The sequence below is a fragment of the Dermacentor variabilis genome, chromosome 2, assembly GCF_050947875.1.
Source record: "Dermacentor variabilis isolate Ectoservices chromosome 2, ASM5094787v1, whole genome shotgun sequence".
In the NCBI taxonomy this organism is placed as follows: domain Eukaryota; kingdom Metazoa; phylum Arthropoda; class Arachnida; order Ixodida; family Ixodidae; genus Dermacentor; species Dermacentor variabilis.
Genome location: NC_134569.1, coordinates 28,956,573 through 28,973,378, shown reverse-complemented (window position 1 = coordinate 28,973,378; position 16,806 = coordinate 28,956,573). Strand labels below are relative to the sequence as shown.

At 45.5% G+C, this 16,806-nt stretch overlaps 1 protein-coding gene across 4 annotated transcripts in view; it reads left to right on the top strand.

Moving 5' to 3' along the window:
- LOC142571571 (unconventional myosin-IXa-like) overlaps positions 1 to 16,806 on the top strand; it is a 120,408-nt gene that overhangs the window by 90,460 nt on the left and 13,142 nt on the right. For 3 of the 4 annotated variants that reach the window (XM_075680042.1, XM_075680041.1, XM_075680040.1), the window contains exons 39-42: positions 1,793 to 1,924; positions 2,600 to 2,723; positions 3,519 to 3,634; positions 10,849 to 10,970. In XM_075680042.1, the coding sequence (XP_075536157.1) occupies positions 1,793 to 1,924; positions 2,600 to 2,723; positions 3,519 to 3,634; positions 10,849 to 10,970 (494 nt within the window). Of the gene's footprint in view, positions 1 to 1,792; positions 1,925 to 2,599; positions 2,724 to 3,518; positions 3,635 to 10,848; positions 10,971 to 13,382; positions 13,570 to 16,806 lie in introns of those variants that run through there. The other variant, XM_075680043.1, reaches the window with a different exon arrangement.

Here is a 16,806-nt window from a genome sequence, read left to right as displayed (position 1 = left end):
AAAGTGATGACAGTGGACATTAAATATAAATACATTTCTATTCTGTGAAGGTAAACTTCAATGGTTCCATGTTTTTCCGATTGCTAGAATAGAAGGCATGCTGCATTGTTCTTGTTAACAAGTTTGGTGTGCCTTGTAATTCTGCTTTGTTTAGGAGCTCTAGTGTAATTTCTGTGTTCACTGTCTACATTTAATGCATAAAAACTGGGTGAGTGTTAGATTTGGGGGCTTGTTAATGTCGGGCAAACACTGCTAAATGAAGCAGCAGTGTGTTATGTGTTTTATTTTTTGCCTCGTGTAATTAGACATGCTAAGAAATAGACAATATGCAAAAGTCTGTAAGTGGGCTTTCCCACAGAGCTAATGCATCAGCTGGTTATCAGCATCAAATGCACACCACTATAAAACAAAATTGTGCTTAATTTTACAGACAAAGCATTTTTGTGTTTGTGCATAACAAAGTCTTGTGGTGTCCATGATGACCTGTCACTTTTTAAATGCCCTGCCATTTACTCATGTGGCATGTTTTTCATGCCAGTTCAGTGTTGCGCATTCAGATTAGTAACTGAAGGCCTTTTTGGAGTGTACATTTAGCTGCCTTTGTCTGCATTTAGCTAACAACTCCCCATCTACTATGTAGTCTTGTTGGGCTAGGTTTTGCACATTGTATTATAGGAAACTGGTGTACAAAAGATGCACAAGAAGAAAACAAGTATGGTTGAAGGAAGCACAGGACACTAACCTAATGCTACTGTTTTGTGACAGGACACTATATTAGATATACCTTACTGCTACATATCTGCACATTCTCCCCAGGTATTATTGCGATAGCAATTATATGGACACTCCGGGCACATTTTTGTTGTCGCCATCAACGTGATGTTCCGTAAAAAGTTCAAGGGCTGTATGAGTGAGTGAAAGCACGCAAGGGGAGCCAATGATTGTGGCTCAATCTGGCACGCATGAGGAAGCTCGAGAGGTGGAGAGCAAACGTGCCGTTGTCCATTGCTCGAAAGGCCTTTGAGGATGAGAGGGAGGGGAGGCAGCATTGGGCACCAGTAGCAACTGCATATTTCCCGACCGGGCAAGGGGAACTGACGAGCGCAGCTTATGCATGAGAAATGGAGGAAAATGGGAAGGCAGCATGGGAGGGAGGAGGGGTGCGGCTTTTACTCCGCCAGCAACTGTGTTGTTTGCTCGGTAGTGTACGGTTGCACCCACCTTATCTTGAAATCGAGCTGCAGATGGCTCATACCCTTGTGCATGCTGTTTTCTCTCCGCTGCTTGCGTTGAAGCGATAGAAAGCACCAAGGTCACGTCACTCGCTGCTGCTGCCCTGCTTGCCCACACCAGTGTTTTGATAGCAAGTGTCCTCGGTTATCAAGTGTGGTGTGTTCGCGCTGACACCAGGCTTGTTAATTCAGTTAGTTAGTGAATGTTTCCAAGTTCATGTGGCTGATCTAACTACTATCCTTGCTTCGTATTACTGTCTATGAATTTGATATGGCAATCGATGCTCTGCCTTTTGGACAAAACTGCGACATTTTAAAAATATTTTTGGTTGGGCTTTTTGGCAAAGAAATTCATATTGAGCTACTTATGCATGCTTGCATGAATTGATACAGTACTGTATTTTTCCGAGCTACCTGACACTTGGCTTGCCAAATTAGTCATGCATGGGCCACCTCTTGTACAATAATGTTAGCCTGGCCTCTTTTCTTTGGTTGATGCACAATTGGTCAAGGTGTGTGCATCAACTTCATGCCAAACACATTTATTTTGTGCAATGCAGGGTGGCTCAACACCAGGAGTTCAACCGCATGTCACCCGAATCACTGGCCATTGTCTTTGCACCGTGCATTTTACGCACCAACAAGCGACTGCAAGCGCAGGACACGCTTGACTGTGTCAACAAGCAGACCATGTGAGCACTTGCTTGTAATGCAAACTTCGACAGAGTGGCACTTAGGCAGCCCTAGTGAGCACTGCTCATGCACTGATGCCCAGGTCTCAAAAGCAGGAATGTTAATTTTACTCTTGCATATCAGAGAATTCGAATCAACCTGAATTATGGTAATCCATAGTGCTTCATTGTAGTGCTCACACTATTGAAACACTTTTTGGACATGCAATACTTGCGAGACACACACTGAGGCTGCATCATTTCAATATTGTTTTGAACATTTATGCGGCACTTGTGCCTCATCACACCAATATGAAAGTCGCATCTTTGTATGTCAGTCTGGTGAGTCTTCTGTTTCTGAGCACAGTGCTGCGAGTTTATAGCAGTATTGTACTAGTTATGTCATGAGAATGTTCTCTTTCCCAGATGTACTGATTAAGAAATCTTTCTAGATAACAAGCTTGCTGAAATGCTGTTATGTATTCGTTATTTTTGTGGCATAAGTCCTGCGTAGAGTAAAATCATTAATGGTAGTCACCTTCAATACACATTAGCTCATTTTACGCGTGAAAATGTGGTTTGTAACACATGAGCAGCAATGTATAGCTGGTTTTGGATGTGTGTCTCTACTGTCTATTTAAGTAATTTTTTTGCATGTAGTGAGACAGAATTTTTTGTTTTCTCGTTACTTTGCAGCTGTGTCCGGTGCATCATCCAGGAACAGCTGAAAAAAGTACAGAACACTTTAGCTGACATTGACACACTAGACACTGCAGTCAGCACTGTTGTTACAAGGCTGAGTTCACTGCGTTCTTCAAGAGTAAGCATTGTCATCAATTACTATACACAATGCTGAAGGGCTTTGTCGATGTTCTGGTATTTGTTTCAGCTCTTGATTCTTGGTGAAAATATAGTGTATATTCTTGTTAAGGGTGGGCCGCACAATTTTGGAAATTATCTGTGCATAGTCTGCACCTACCTTTCCTAAGCTTGCGCATTGTCAAGCCTGGCGACACAAAAAGTGTTGTGCCATCTTTGTCCGGCATTGATACAGTGCTTAGTAGTGTATCACATGGCTAACTGTTGGTTTGCTCTTCTGTTATTTCTGAATTTGTATAGCCTTTTGGCAGGAAGTTCATTAACGTAAGCATTGGTATCATCACAAAATTCATATCCCACTGCCCTGTGGCTTGTCCTTTCAATGGTTCTTTTCCTTTTTGCTTGTGCAGTGTGAACATGCTGCTTTCCATAAATGGTACCTACCACTGTGTTCTGACTGCATGCGCATGCACCCACAGTGCACTGAGGTGCTCTTTCTTTCATTCGTGCATTTGTGCAATAAGCACAGAAATTCCCTAGGATAGGGACAATATTAAAAACTTACCTTTGTACTAAACATGAGTACTGAACCATTCTGCTTTGTTGCTGATTTCTTTGCTTCATGTGTTTAATTAGTGCAAGTAGTCACTCATTTTTCTCGCATTTGCACTAGGCCTTAAAAATAAAAGTCAGAATTGCACCTTACTACCCTTGCATTCGCTGCTTAAAGTGACATGCAAACATTTCGCAGATTTAATGTGCATGTTATTACAAGGTTATCTAATGTGCGTTGCAGTTGTCACTAGCGGTGGAGACGAATGGCAGCCAGCTTCCTCCACCAATCAGCAGCCGGGATGATGAAGAGGAAGAGGCTCTACTTACACAGCAGATAGAGAGCCTAGAGAAGGAAAAGTGTGTACTACCTTCTCTGCACTTTTGCAATATGCTTAGTTGCCCAAAGCTTTGGTTCATTGGATTGTCAATTGGGTTTTAATGTAGCAGGGTGGCACATGTGAGCTAGTTGGGGGCTTTTAGCAAGTTCTTGTATGTTTGTGCTGTATGCTGGGTTTGTAAGCTTGAACTCCTAAGAAAAAACCTAGCCAATGATGGCTAGCAATTGGTTTTACAAGTGTATATGTTGTGTCAGTGATGGATATAGGTACATTTTTTTTAACTGAAAGACTGTTGGCATGGCATATTGGATGCATCGCCACAACATTGTAAATTTGGGATGACGCACATGCCATGGCAGAATAAAAAAAAAATGTTTTTTCTTCCTTCATAAGCATGCTAGCGAAGTGTCTTCATAGGAAAGCCAACTTATGGATCTATTTGACACTGCACAGAGTTTGTATGCATAATTTAGCCAGTTTCTTTAAAGTTAGGCTTTACTGTTGCATTAAAGGCATCTAAAAACTATTATGTCTTGGTTTGTAGGCCTCCCAAAGAAACTATTTGAAAGCAAACTGGGAAAACTGGGAGAACTGGGAATTGTCAGGGATTTTGAATAGTGTGGAAATACTCAAAGAAAGCTCAAGGAATTTGTGCTTCTATCAGGGAAAACGAGCTGTAATTTTACTGAAAGGGAACGAAAGTCGTGGTAATGCTGGCTCGAGCAACAGAGAGCAATTTTAACGAATCGTCTTTGATGCCTTGTGCACTGGAGTGGTTGCCAGTGTACAGTCAACGACCGATTTACAGGACGCCCGATAATTCGGGTGGCTTCGTGGCACCACCAAGTACCCCATAGAGTCAATGTATAAGAATGTCTGGAATTTCAGATGCAAGAATCCTTCACCATCGATTTTCCGGACTTTTTGCCATAACCGTGGATCCGAAACGGCATTAATCAAAGCCACCACTGCTGTCATTTTGATCACCTCGCCACCTCGAACCGGTGCTCACATCCCCTGACAACCGTAACCACTGCAGCAATGCTAGGCCTAGCTGCTTCGACTTTCGCTATTGAGCTTCTTGCTGTTCGGTGCCGTGTTTTTCATCGAAAGGATTCACCGCTGTGAGCAATGGCACTGACTCCGCCTTTGTGGTCCTCGCGATTGGTTTCGAAGCTTGGAAAGCACAGCACGTTGCACAATGCCGGTTCCCTAAAGTCAGCTTCGCCTCCATACAGCAAGTTACGTGGTGAAGCATTCGCAATTAGCAGCGAGAATTAGGAGTGGCGCCCTTTCACGAGTGACATCACGGCCAGGACGTCGCTTGCTCCGGCTCGCTCGGCTGCCGCGCGCGCTCGTTCCCTTTGTGTATGCTTGGGGTATGGGTGGCTCGAGCCGTACGTATTGAAGGATACGTCGGCTTCTTTCAGCTGCCATGGCTTAACCACAGTCTCTTCTTCAAAAGCGTGTGAGTCGAGAAACCTTGCGGCTTGGATATCGCAAGCTATGTAGCGTTAAAAGGGTCTACTGGTTTTGCAATGCACATATACGCCGTGTCTATCTGTAAATTTTGCGTAAAAAGAATGTCTGCAAATTCAATACGCAAAGTTATGTAGGATGCCTTGCTAAACATTTAACATTCCCTTAGTATTTAGCTATGAGAGACATTGCATTTTACATGGAAGAAGAATCTTGGTAATTGGCGTCAGTATGTTATCCGATGTTAGAAAGACACTGCCCAGCGAAGCTGTCATCATGATTCTCATTACTCTGGTGTGTTGTTCTATTCAAATATGGCCATTCATTAATGAGTAAAAAAATAGGCGCGCATTTCTTATGAAAAAGTTTGCTGCTACTTTCAGCCTCCTCTGAAACAGGCCTCCAAAAAACGAATTGCTCATGTCTGCTAACACAACGGCGTGTCATGTAGAGTATTTACATAGTTAATTCACAAACACCATATTAGCAATCATTTGAGAGAAAAGTTTCATTGTTAAGATCGAGAGCGAATCAATTGAAGGTGATGAAATGTTTCACAGTGGCCCTCAGTAGCCTTTATCGACAATATGGCACACCCCTGATCACGGAACGGTAGCAATCGACTGTCAGTATGGCGAGGCACGCTATGTTCGCGAAACCCATCAGTTCACTACAACTTCGAATTGAAACCATAAAGCATTTTTTTACAATGCCAACTGGAATGGCTAAAGTATTCTGGAGCTACTACAGCGCAGCTTAGATTTCCTAGAAAAGGAAAATTCAAGCACCTTTTGTCTCAATATGTCTCGATCCAGCGTTCTTTAATTATACAAACGGATAACTATTTGCTTTGCTGGTACATAAAAGAAAACCTTGCCCAACTGCAGGCTAAATAAAGTTTGCTCCAATCCAATCGCAAACATTCATGAAGAAAGCACCACAAGCCTTGCATATACTTTCACTTGATTTCTGACCATCCACCGGGGACTTTCGATGTCTTCAATATGTCCCATACTACTAATGATTGACGCTTCGACTTCTTTCTGGCTGCAGCCATGCGGTCCAACAGGCATACTTCACTAAAAAAATTGGGCCGAGCAGCCTGTGTCAGTTCGCCTAACAGATTCGCCATGTATATTCCTCAAGCAACAAGCACCAGTAAATTTCTCAAGTGAGTTGAACGTGTATCACGGAAAAGGAAATATATATTGGTACATTCCTATTTGTATTCTGTAAATAGCTGTTAGCCTTCATTACCTTTACTTCAAATTTCCGCCGCTTAAAATAAACATGGGAGGAACCTCCTAATGTTGACAAGCAGTTAGAGAAGCAAGTGGTGCTTGTAGAATCTAAACTCCAGTATTAGTTAAGTTCTCGTGTTACTGCCGAGCATTTCTGTGAAGAAATGCAAAAATTAGATATTATACCATGAACTACTCGTCGTGAGCGAATCTGTTCTAATTAGCGGATTAAAATCAACGGAAACTGTTGTAGAAGTCATATATAGCCAGCGTTTGTGACATACTTGTTGCACCGTGGCAGGTATGGTATCATAACTGGATTCCTGTATGCTATGTTTTTGCGATTGTCCATCTGCACATGAGAAATCTGCAATTGGCTCTTCTGCGCTTCTTCGGCTGGCACTGTAGCGTTGCCTTTGAGAGCTGCATTGTTGTATAAGAAATTAGCTCTTTGAATAAATATTCGCAAAGGAACACGTCGTAAAAATATGTTTGAGGCGACCACCATAAGTATACAAGCTGAGAGAACGAGGGCGAACAAACGAAAACACCGCAGAAAGCGCCCGGACAACGCCCGAACTGTAGCAGACGACAGGCGCGAGTCCTTGCCCCGACGTTACGCGAGCGTAAAGCCCCCTGATAATTTGAAATTAGCGACATTCTCCTCCTCACGGCGCTTTCCTCCTCGATTCTCCTCACCCGCCGGCTGCGCACGGCACGCTATCCCTCCTGGGCTCCCGCGGACGGACCGCAGGATTCTATGGAGGCGTGTTCTTTTGGGCCAGTTGCGCGCCCCACTGGGGTTCAAAATTTTGAGAAATGCTAATAACAGTATCGATAATGCTGAAGGCAACGTTTATGAGGAGGTTGGTTTTTTCTTAAAGCCGTATAAACGGCCTATACCGATGTAAAGGGAGCTTTGGGGCGAGTTCTATGCTCCAGACAATTTTTCTGCCACGTGATCAGATGCTTTACTTCGTGCATCTGATCTAGTATTGCTTGTGACACATCCCTTTGTGCGTGGTTTATTAAGCGAAAGCCTTAGACCTCTGTTTCAAGGTCCCGTTGTGAGCTACAGAAAATATCACGTGACCGAAGAAAGGCGGGAAGCGAACCAAAGCATGTGCAGCCGCGCATAGGAGATGATTAATGATTAGCAAAGTAATGATGATTAGTGATTGGATTAAGATGAATTCAGGTGTATTAAGGAGCGTTAAGGTGGATTAAAGTTGATGAAAGTGGATTAAGGTGCATAAAGGAGGACAAGGTTGGATTAAGGTCGATGAAGGTGGGTTAGGGTGGATGAAGGTGCGTTGAGGTGCATTAAGGACGATTATAGTAGATTAGGGTGGATTAAGGTGCATTAAGGATTATGGTGGGCTAAAGTGAATTAAAGTGAACGAAGGAGGATAAGGGTGGATTAAGGAGGATTAGGGTGAACTAAGGTAAATGAACGTGGATTAAGGTTAATTAAGGACGATTATAGTGGATTAGGGTGGATTAAAGTGAATGAGGAAGCAGTAGGGTTGATTAAGGAAGATTAAAGTGCATTAAAGAGGGTTATAGCAGATTAAGGTCGATGAATGTTGATTAGGGTGCATTAAGGAGGACTCTCGTGGATTATGGTGGAATAAAGTGAATGAAGGAGGATTAAGGTCGATGAATGTGGATTCGGTGGATTAATGTGCATTAGGAGGATTGTGGTAGTCTAATCGGTCTTAATACTCAATGAACCCTAATTCACCTTAGTCCACCCTAATCCACCTTAATGCTCCTTCATCCACCTTAATCCAGCTTAGTACTCCCAATCCACCTTAATACAACCTAATCAACGTACATCGCCCCTAATGCACCTTAGCCTACCATATACGGTCTTAATTCTCCTTTATCAATCTGCATCCATCATAATCCGCCTTAATCCTCCATCCACCTTAATCCTTATTGATACACCTTAATCCAACGTTATCCTGCCTAATAGTCCCAATCTACCTTAATACACCCTAATCCACCTCTATCAAGCCTAATTCAGCTCCATGGTCCCTAATCCACCTTAATCTACACTAATCCAACCTAATCAGTCTTAATCCCCCTTTATCAACCCTAATTCACCTTAATCCACACTAATGGACCTTAATCTTACTTTATCCACCATAATCCTGCCTAATCCTAGTTCATGCACCCTATTCCACCCTAATCGGTCCTAATACCCTTCCATCAACCCTTCACCGTAATCCACCATAATCTGCCTTAATCCTCCTCCACCCACCTTAATCTTTATTCATGCATCTTAATCCTTCTTAATGCACTCTAATCCACCTTAATCTTCTTTAATACACTCTAATCACATTAATACTCCTTAATCCACCTATGTCAATCACTAATGATTCATTAATTGGGTAATTCGATGGGGGCGAAATGCGAAAACACCCGTGTGCTTAGATTTAGGCGCACGTTAAAGAACCCCAGGTGGTCCAAATTTCCGGAGTCCTCCACTACGGCGTGCCTCATAATCAGAAAGTGGTTTTGGCACGTAAAACCCCAAATATTATTATTATTATTAATTGGGTAATCATTCTCTTATACAGGGGTGGACATGATTTGGGTCACCTCTGGCCTTCCTTGGGTCACGTGATACTTCCAGTTTACAACGCGACCTTGAAATATAGATCTAAAAGCTTTCGCCTTCAAACTAAAAAAAACAACTCAATGTTGACTAGCTAACGTTTATCACCTGCAATATACGGGTATATTCCACTAATTTTTTCAGGGCGCAAAGCAGAATCTATAATGCTGCACTTCTGACTGAATAACAACAGTTAGCAACGTGCATGGGGAATATTAAGCATACTGGGGACAACCGCAACAAAAGCGCTTGTGAGCAGGCCGGAAGAAAGAAAAAAAAAATGCAGCATTACGGGTTGCTGTGCTACGAGCACTAAAAAAGACGTCTCAGCTTGCAAACAACGCTGTTCTTTGTCAGAATAAAGTTCTTTCGGCCAATGTCACGCAGCCACTACTTCCCGCGCAAGCGGTCACGCTTTCCTTGCGGTATCATAAAAACGGCATAGCCATCTTGAGGCTTCTTGCTGCAGTTATATGCGCAACAGCCCGGCATAGCGCTAGCACAGAGAGCAGGAAACACGGCGTACAACGTTCGCTACGCCGAGCTAAACCGCTGAGCCAGCCGTGCTCAGGAGGAAAATGGCGCGAACGAAAAAGAAAAACACAAGCAATACCCAAGATACGCGCGTTTCCAAGGGCAACGGCAGGGAGATCAATCGGCGTGCAGAAAAAACGGGGGCAAAACTCGTTACCGCGGGGGGATCGCACAAGGGGCGAGGAGGAGGCGAGGAGGTCGCGCGGCGGCGGCAGAGTTCAAAGAGTGTCATTACTTTCAAATTATCGAGGGACTTTACGCAAGCGGCGCTCGCAGCGCCCCTGTAGATCGTTCTCGGGGCTAATAGTGTTGTGGTGAAGCATAACAAGCGTGGGAAGGAGCAATTGCCACCGGACACAGTATGTATTCCTTAATTATACACACGTGTACCCACAATCTCCTGTCACAGTACGAGCACCGATATCCCTAATAAGTGTACTGGCAGGCCTTTAGAACTTTTTTGGATGTGCCTGTGTCAATTTGAGCCCTTAAGGGCAGTTAAGACATGCATTCATTTCTTTAGAACTGGCCGATCTTTCAGACGTTTTCGCGGCCCCTAGGGAGTCCGAAAAATTGGATGTTGACTGTACAACTGACCAAGAGGGGGCTTCGAATGTTCCGTGGGATGTACGCACGGCAGGAGGAACACATCAACAGAAAGGACCTACGCATTGAGGAATGAATGGGAAAAGAAGCATGTGACCACCACTTTGAAGGAGCTTGAGCTCAAAAAAAAAAAAAAAAAAAGATTGTCGGCTGATGCCAAAATGTGGGTGTCCCTCATCCAAACCAAAATAAACTCTTTAAAGCAATGAAACATAGCACTGAGGCATTGTGTGCGGTCTTAGAGTATGTCAGGACAGTTGAGCCTGACTTACCAGCTGTTGAGAGAGAATCTCACTTGTGACAAAGTTTGGGCCTCATACCAGTGAGCTTGCTGTCAGTTGATAGAAATAGCTCATATTCGAAAATATTTGCTTCTGTATGCATCTCCTTTTTATTCGTATTCGAGAATGTTCGGCTCGATTTGCGATGGGTTTTACCATATTTTTGAAGGCATTTTATTTGCTCTGCATTTTATTAACCCCTCCCTTCTGTTCTCTTTTTGAATGTACACTACTCCTTACTGTTCAGACTGGATTAAGTAGTTTTTTTTTTTCACGTGCTTACTAGAGAGTGACAGCATTGGGTGACATGGCGTCAGCCCGTCTTGACATAAAACAAAGCTCTGCGTCACTCACGAAATTTTGCAAGGGCACTCAGGAAAAACCTGGAAAACTTATCGAATTTGGAAATGTCAACTTGTTAGACACCTTGAATGTCACTTCTGATTCAGTCTTCCTCTTCTCTCTCCAGGGCGCTGCTGACTACAGTGCTTCCAACATTGGCCTTAAGTGGATCTGATGATGATCTATTGAGCACAGACATGGACAGCGCTGCGGGAAGCCTGGATGATGTTCGGCCTTTTGATGATGCTGGTGAGTGTAAGCTTTTAGAATATAGCTGCAGAAAATTTTATTGCTCTATCTCATTGCTGTTGTGGTTGGAAAGTCAGTGTGTGGTGGCTTAGACGTCACAAGCATTAACAAGGGCAAATAGAGTATTTTTTTTGTTCTCTTTTTCTGCTGATTTGTTCAGCCAAACTCAACCGTGGCGGCTCAGTGACTGCAGTGTTCTGCTGCCGCACACAAGGTTGTGGGTTTGATTCCAGGCTACGTGGGGCCTGTGTCATGCTTTGGGTGCATGTTGGAGAAGACCAATGGTTAGAATTTATCCAAACTATGGTGTACTTCACAGCTCCTGTGTCTTTGGCATATTAAAGCTCATCATTCACTCAATTGATGTTTGTCCAAGGTAGCATGGTAAGAGCAGGCATCAAGGTGACAATTCCAACAGACGCTATGGAATCTGGCTGACATAAAAGATGAGTAAAGAAATCTAGGCAAGCCAATGTGTTTACACATTTCATTGTTTCTTTCACACAGACGACAGAAAGCATTACAGAATTCAGTGCATGAGCATTAGTGATAAACAAGTTTGATTGCAATAGCAATTACATGGACCTTTGCGCTGGTGCAGCATGCTATTCTGGTTCTGTCGACCCATGTCGACAAATTCGACTTCGCTCTGCCATCTGCTAGCCGCCTGGTTAGCTCAGATGGTAGAGCGGCTGCCCCGGAGAGGTGGTGGTCCCGGGTTCGAGTCCCGGACCAGGACGAATTTTTCTTCAACTATGAGGCTTTTCTTTCGAGGAACCCATTTGGGTTTCCTTTGTAGCAATTGCTACGAACGGGTGGATGTCTCATTTTCCCTTTATTCATTACTTCTCTCCACCTTGCGGGTTTCCGCAGAACTACTACGTCAAACTCTTGCCTTTGCTTCGTGTTGTCGACAAATTCGACTTCGCTCTGCCATCTGCTAGCCGCCTGGTTAGCTCAGATGGTAGAGCGGCTGCCCCGGAAAGGCGGTGGTCCCGGGTTCGAGTCCTGGACCAGGACGAATTTTTCTTCAACTATGAGGCTTTTCTTTCGAGGAACCCGTTTGGGTTTCCTTTGTAGCGATTGCTACGAACGGGTGGATGTCTCATTTTCCCTTTATTCATGCATAACCCATGTATGGAGAGTTAGGAGGCTTCCAAAAATGCTCAATGCCTTTGGCTGTAAAAGCAATGAATCCACGTGGACTCGCCATCATGCTCTGCTCAGTTAGCTCTGTGGAGGCAAGGGCAGCATTCTGGCTTCCGCTGCTGGCATAGTCGTTGTGCGCACACACATAGCATTTCTGCTGGTGAGCTGTGCTGCTTGCCACGCCATGGTGCACACTAACCTGAGTGGAATAGATAGTAAATGTCAAGCTAAAACTTTTCGCTGGGTGCTGACAAACACCAAAGCTGTTGGTTTCAGCATCAAGGTGTGATGCCGCTAGTGCTGCTGCTGGTTTTCCTCATAACGACAGCGTCATGACACGCCCGGTGTTCTGTGAGGGCGCTGTTCTTGCTGCGCAGCAGCAGTTGTGTCGCATGCTGCATCTTGTTGGAACACCTTGTGCAAAGCTTGAGTGCAATACTAAAACTTCGCTGTAGACACACAAAAAAAATTTCTACAATAAAAATGTTGTTTTGCATTTATTTTAGTTAGATTTGAGTGCTAGTTACCTCTGAGGATGCACAACTGTTGCTTGCAGTGGTAGGTAGCACCACAAGCTCTTGGTGCCAGGTTATTTAAAAGCTTTGAAGACCATTGAGCTTGCTGCACAATGGTGACACAACATTTTCAAGTTTGATGGTATATGAGAACCTTAAAGGGCCTCAACTTGATAGCTACAGAAAAGTGACTGTGTGACATGGGTATTCAGGAGCACACATTAGTCATTGATACCACAGCTGAAATTACTCAGTAAAACAGTGCTCGTTAAACATGTTCAATGCATAAAACAAGTGAACAGCTCTCGCGCCACGCAAGCAGGCATGTCAGGTGCCTTTCTTCATATTTTGCAAGCTTTCTTTAGGACGCAGGAAAAATCATTATGTAACAAGTAGGAAGTCGGAAACTGTTAAAAGTAGAGCGCTGTACAACTTTCTCATCTGAACTTTTGCCTTAATATTAATACCTACAAAGTGGCTGATTAATCTTGACTAATTATATATAATTAAGAAGAATACAAAAAATTGTGTGATTTGACCCATAAAATAGCCAACAACATGCATATAGTCGTATACTTCTAGAGTGCTTCAGCATATTTCTAAACCTTTTCCAAAGTTTTCTGGGACACCCCCCCCCCCCCCGTGTGTGTGTGTGTGTGTGTGTGTGCGTGTGTGTGCGTGAGAGCGCGCGGGCGCGTGTGTGCGTGTGTGTGTGTGTGTTATAAAGGAGGTTTATTGGGGTTCGTAGCGACCGCCGGTTCTACGATGCACCGAGCACAGTCCCCGAGCTCGAGCCTCTGCTGCGTGCTTGATGCTGCCGATGCTGCTGACTGCGCACACGTTCGTCATCTTCCTTACAATGGCCCCGCGGAAATAAAGGAGCCATCCTGGCGACTTAGTTTTCTGGAAGGACGGTAGAATTGTGATACGGCTTGAGATGCTGAACGTGAACGACTTCGCGGTTACGACGTCGCATGTTGGACGGCGGCGTTAGCCTCTCAACCAGGTAATTAACGGGTGATGTTCTCTCGAGAACGCGGTATGGACTGTCGTACTTTGGAAGGAGTTTTGAAGCAAGCCCAGGCGTGCGGTGTGGCACTAACAACCAGACGAGAGCGCCCGGGAGAAAAGTGGGAGTCAAGTTCTGGGCATCGTGAACGGCTTTTTGGCGGTTCTGGTCGTCTGAGGTGAATCGGCAGGCAAGCTGGCGACATTCCTCTGCTTGTCTGGCGGCTTCAGAGATCGGCAGGCATTCGGATGGGTCCAGCCGGTAGGGCAGATGATGTCGATGGTGTGCGAAGGATGATGGCCGTAAAGAACGTAAAAGGGTGAGAATCTGGTAGTGGCCTGAGTCGCGGTGTTGTAGACGTAAATGACAAACGGAAGAACTAGGTCCCAATTAGAGTGATCAGGTGAGACATACATGGCGAGCATGTCACCAAGAGTTAGATTAAAGCTTTCCGTGGTACCGTTAGTCTGTGGGTGATAAGCAGTGCATTTTCGATGAACAAAAGCGCATTGAACAAGCAGTTGTTCGATGACTTCAGATAAGAAGGCGCGGCCTCTATTGCTTAATAGTTCACCTGGACCTCCATGACGAAGGAGAAAACGGCGAAGTAGGAAATTGGCGACCTCCTGCGCTGTAGCATTTGGTAGAGCAGCAGTCTCCGAATAACGGGTTAAGTGGTCTACCGCAACGATTATCCACCTGTTGCCGGCAGGAGTCAACGGAAGTGGCCCGTAGAGATCTATGCCCACGCGATCAAAGGGTCGGGATGGGCATTGTAAAGGCTGGAGTTCACCGGCAGAGTTGTGCAGTGGCGCTTTCCAGTGTTGGCACTCATGACAAGAGCGGACGAACTTTCGAACGAAATTATATCCTCCGCCAGTAATAGCGGTGTCGAAGTCTTTTGTAGGTCTTGAAGACTCCCACTTGGCCACACTGAGGGTCGACGTGGAACGAGAAGCAGAGCTCTTATCGCAAGATTCTCGGAATGACGAGTAACCAGGTGTGTCCCTCTGGGGCATAGTTGCGTCGATATAGTAGCTGGTCGTGAATCCCAAAAGGAGGCACTTGGCGCCGAAGCGTACGTGACGCTGGAACTTTCGACATATCCGGGAGAAGGTCGAGCAGAGATGCAGTCCAGGGATCATTACGCTGTGCAGCAGCGATAGTGTCAAAGTCCAGAGAGGATAATGTGCACTCGCAGGGGGAGTCGTGACTGGCCTTCGGGGGAAGCGGCGATCGGGATAGCGCATCAGCGTCAGAGTGTTTTTGCCCGGAACGGTGCACCACGCGGATGTCGTATTCTTGGATTCGCAATGCCCAGCGGGCAAGGCGGCCCGATGGATCTTTGAGCGTCGACAGCCAACATATAGTGCGTGTTGGTTGGTCACTTCGTCAAAAAATCAGCCGTATATATATGGGCGAAACTTGCCAAGCGCCCACACAATGGCCAAATACTCCTTTTCTGTTACGCTGTAACTGGTCTCCGCCTTGGTTAACGTGCGACTCGTGTATGTGATGACATTCCGGGTGGCCAGGTTGACGCTGTGCCAACACAGCGCCAAGGCCTACACCGCTTGCATCGGTATGGATTTCGGTTGGCGCTTGTAGGTCAAAATGGTGAAGAATGGGTGGCGTCATGAGAAGACGGCGCAAGGTTGGGAAGGCGTCCTCACACTCTGGAGACCATGATGAGAGATCTCTAGCGCCACCAAGGAGCTGCGTGAGAGGCGACATAATTGACGCAAAGTTTCGAACGAATCGCTGGAAGTAAGAGCAGAGGCCGATAAAACTGCGTAGCTCTTTTATAGTAGTAGGTTTTGGGAACGCAGTAACAGCACGTAGCTTCTTGGAATCCGGGCGAATGCCCTCCTTTGACACGACATGGCCTAAAATTGTTAGCTGACGAACAGCAAATCAACACTTCAAGTTAAGTTGCAACCCGGCGTTGGTCAAGCAAGTGAGTATGTGCTGGAGGCGGAGCAGGTGTGTTGGGAAATCAGGGGCGAACACCACAATGTTGTCAAGATAGCAAAGACATATTTTCCATTTGAGGCCACACAGAACATTATCCATCATTCTTTCGAACGTAGCAGGTGCGTTGCAAAGTCCGAAAGGCATGGCGGTGAATTCATACAAGCCGTCTGGTGTAACAAAGGCAGTTTTAGGGCGATCGGCATCTGCCATCGGAACCTGCCAGTAGCCTGACCACAAATCCAGCGAAGAAAAGAACTCGGCTCCCTGCAAACAGTCCAGAGCATCATCGATGCGTGGTAATGGGTAGACGTCCTTCAGCGTGATCTTGTTCCAACCGTCAAAAGTCAACACAGAAGCGGATGGAACCATCTTTCTTTGTGACGAGGACCATGGGAGAGGCCCATGGGCTTTGCGAAGGTTGAATGACGCCTCGACGGAGCATGTCATCGACCTGGTCTGCAATGACGTGACGTTCTGTAGCGGACACGTGATATGGTCTTTGTCGCAGGGGTGAGTGAGTGCCAGTGTCGATGTAATGCTTGACTGTCGATGCACGGCCAAGAGAGGTTTGCTGCGCAACGTCGAAAGAAAGGCGAAGGTGCTGAAGGATTGCGACAAGTTGAGATCGCTGCGAAGGCGTCAGATCTTCAGCGATGAATGGGCTGAACACACCAGTCGATGTCGAGTATGGTACGGAGAGGGCACTCAGTTCATGGGCAGTAGAAGACACTTCGTCGAGGACGGAGACAATTCGTGTTTTAATCGGCCGCCTCGACGTAACCAAGACATTCGCGGCGGAGCAGTGATAGCGGCGATGAAAGATGATTGTAAATGGGCATCGTGCTCACACTGGCGGCAAGGTCAAGAGCTGCAAAGGGCAAAGGAAGCGCTTTTCAGGTAACAAAGTGATGAGAGGGCATGAAGAAGACCGTCCCATCGGATATGGTACTACAGAAGACCGGTACGAATGCTGAAGAGCACGGGGGGATACAGGTGTCTTCTTTCACGACAATTTTAGCGGCAGGATGAGCATCGACCGAGGCCAGGTCACCAAGGTGGAAAAGTTCAATCTCAACCCGAGCGCAATTGATGATGACATTGTGGTGTGAGAGAAACTGCCATCCTAGAATAACGGCGTGGGAGCACGATGAAAGAACTATAAATTCAATCGTGTACAAAACGTCCTTTA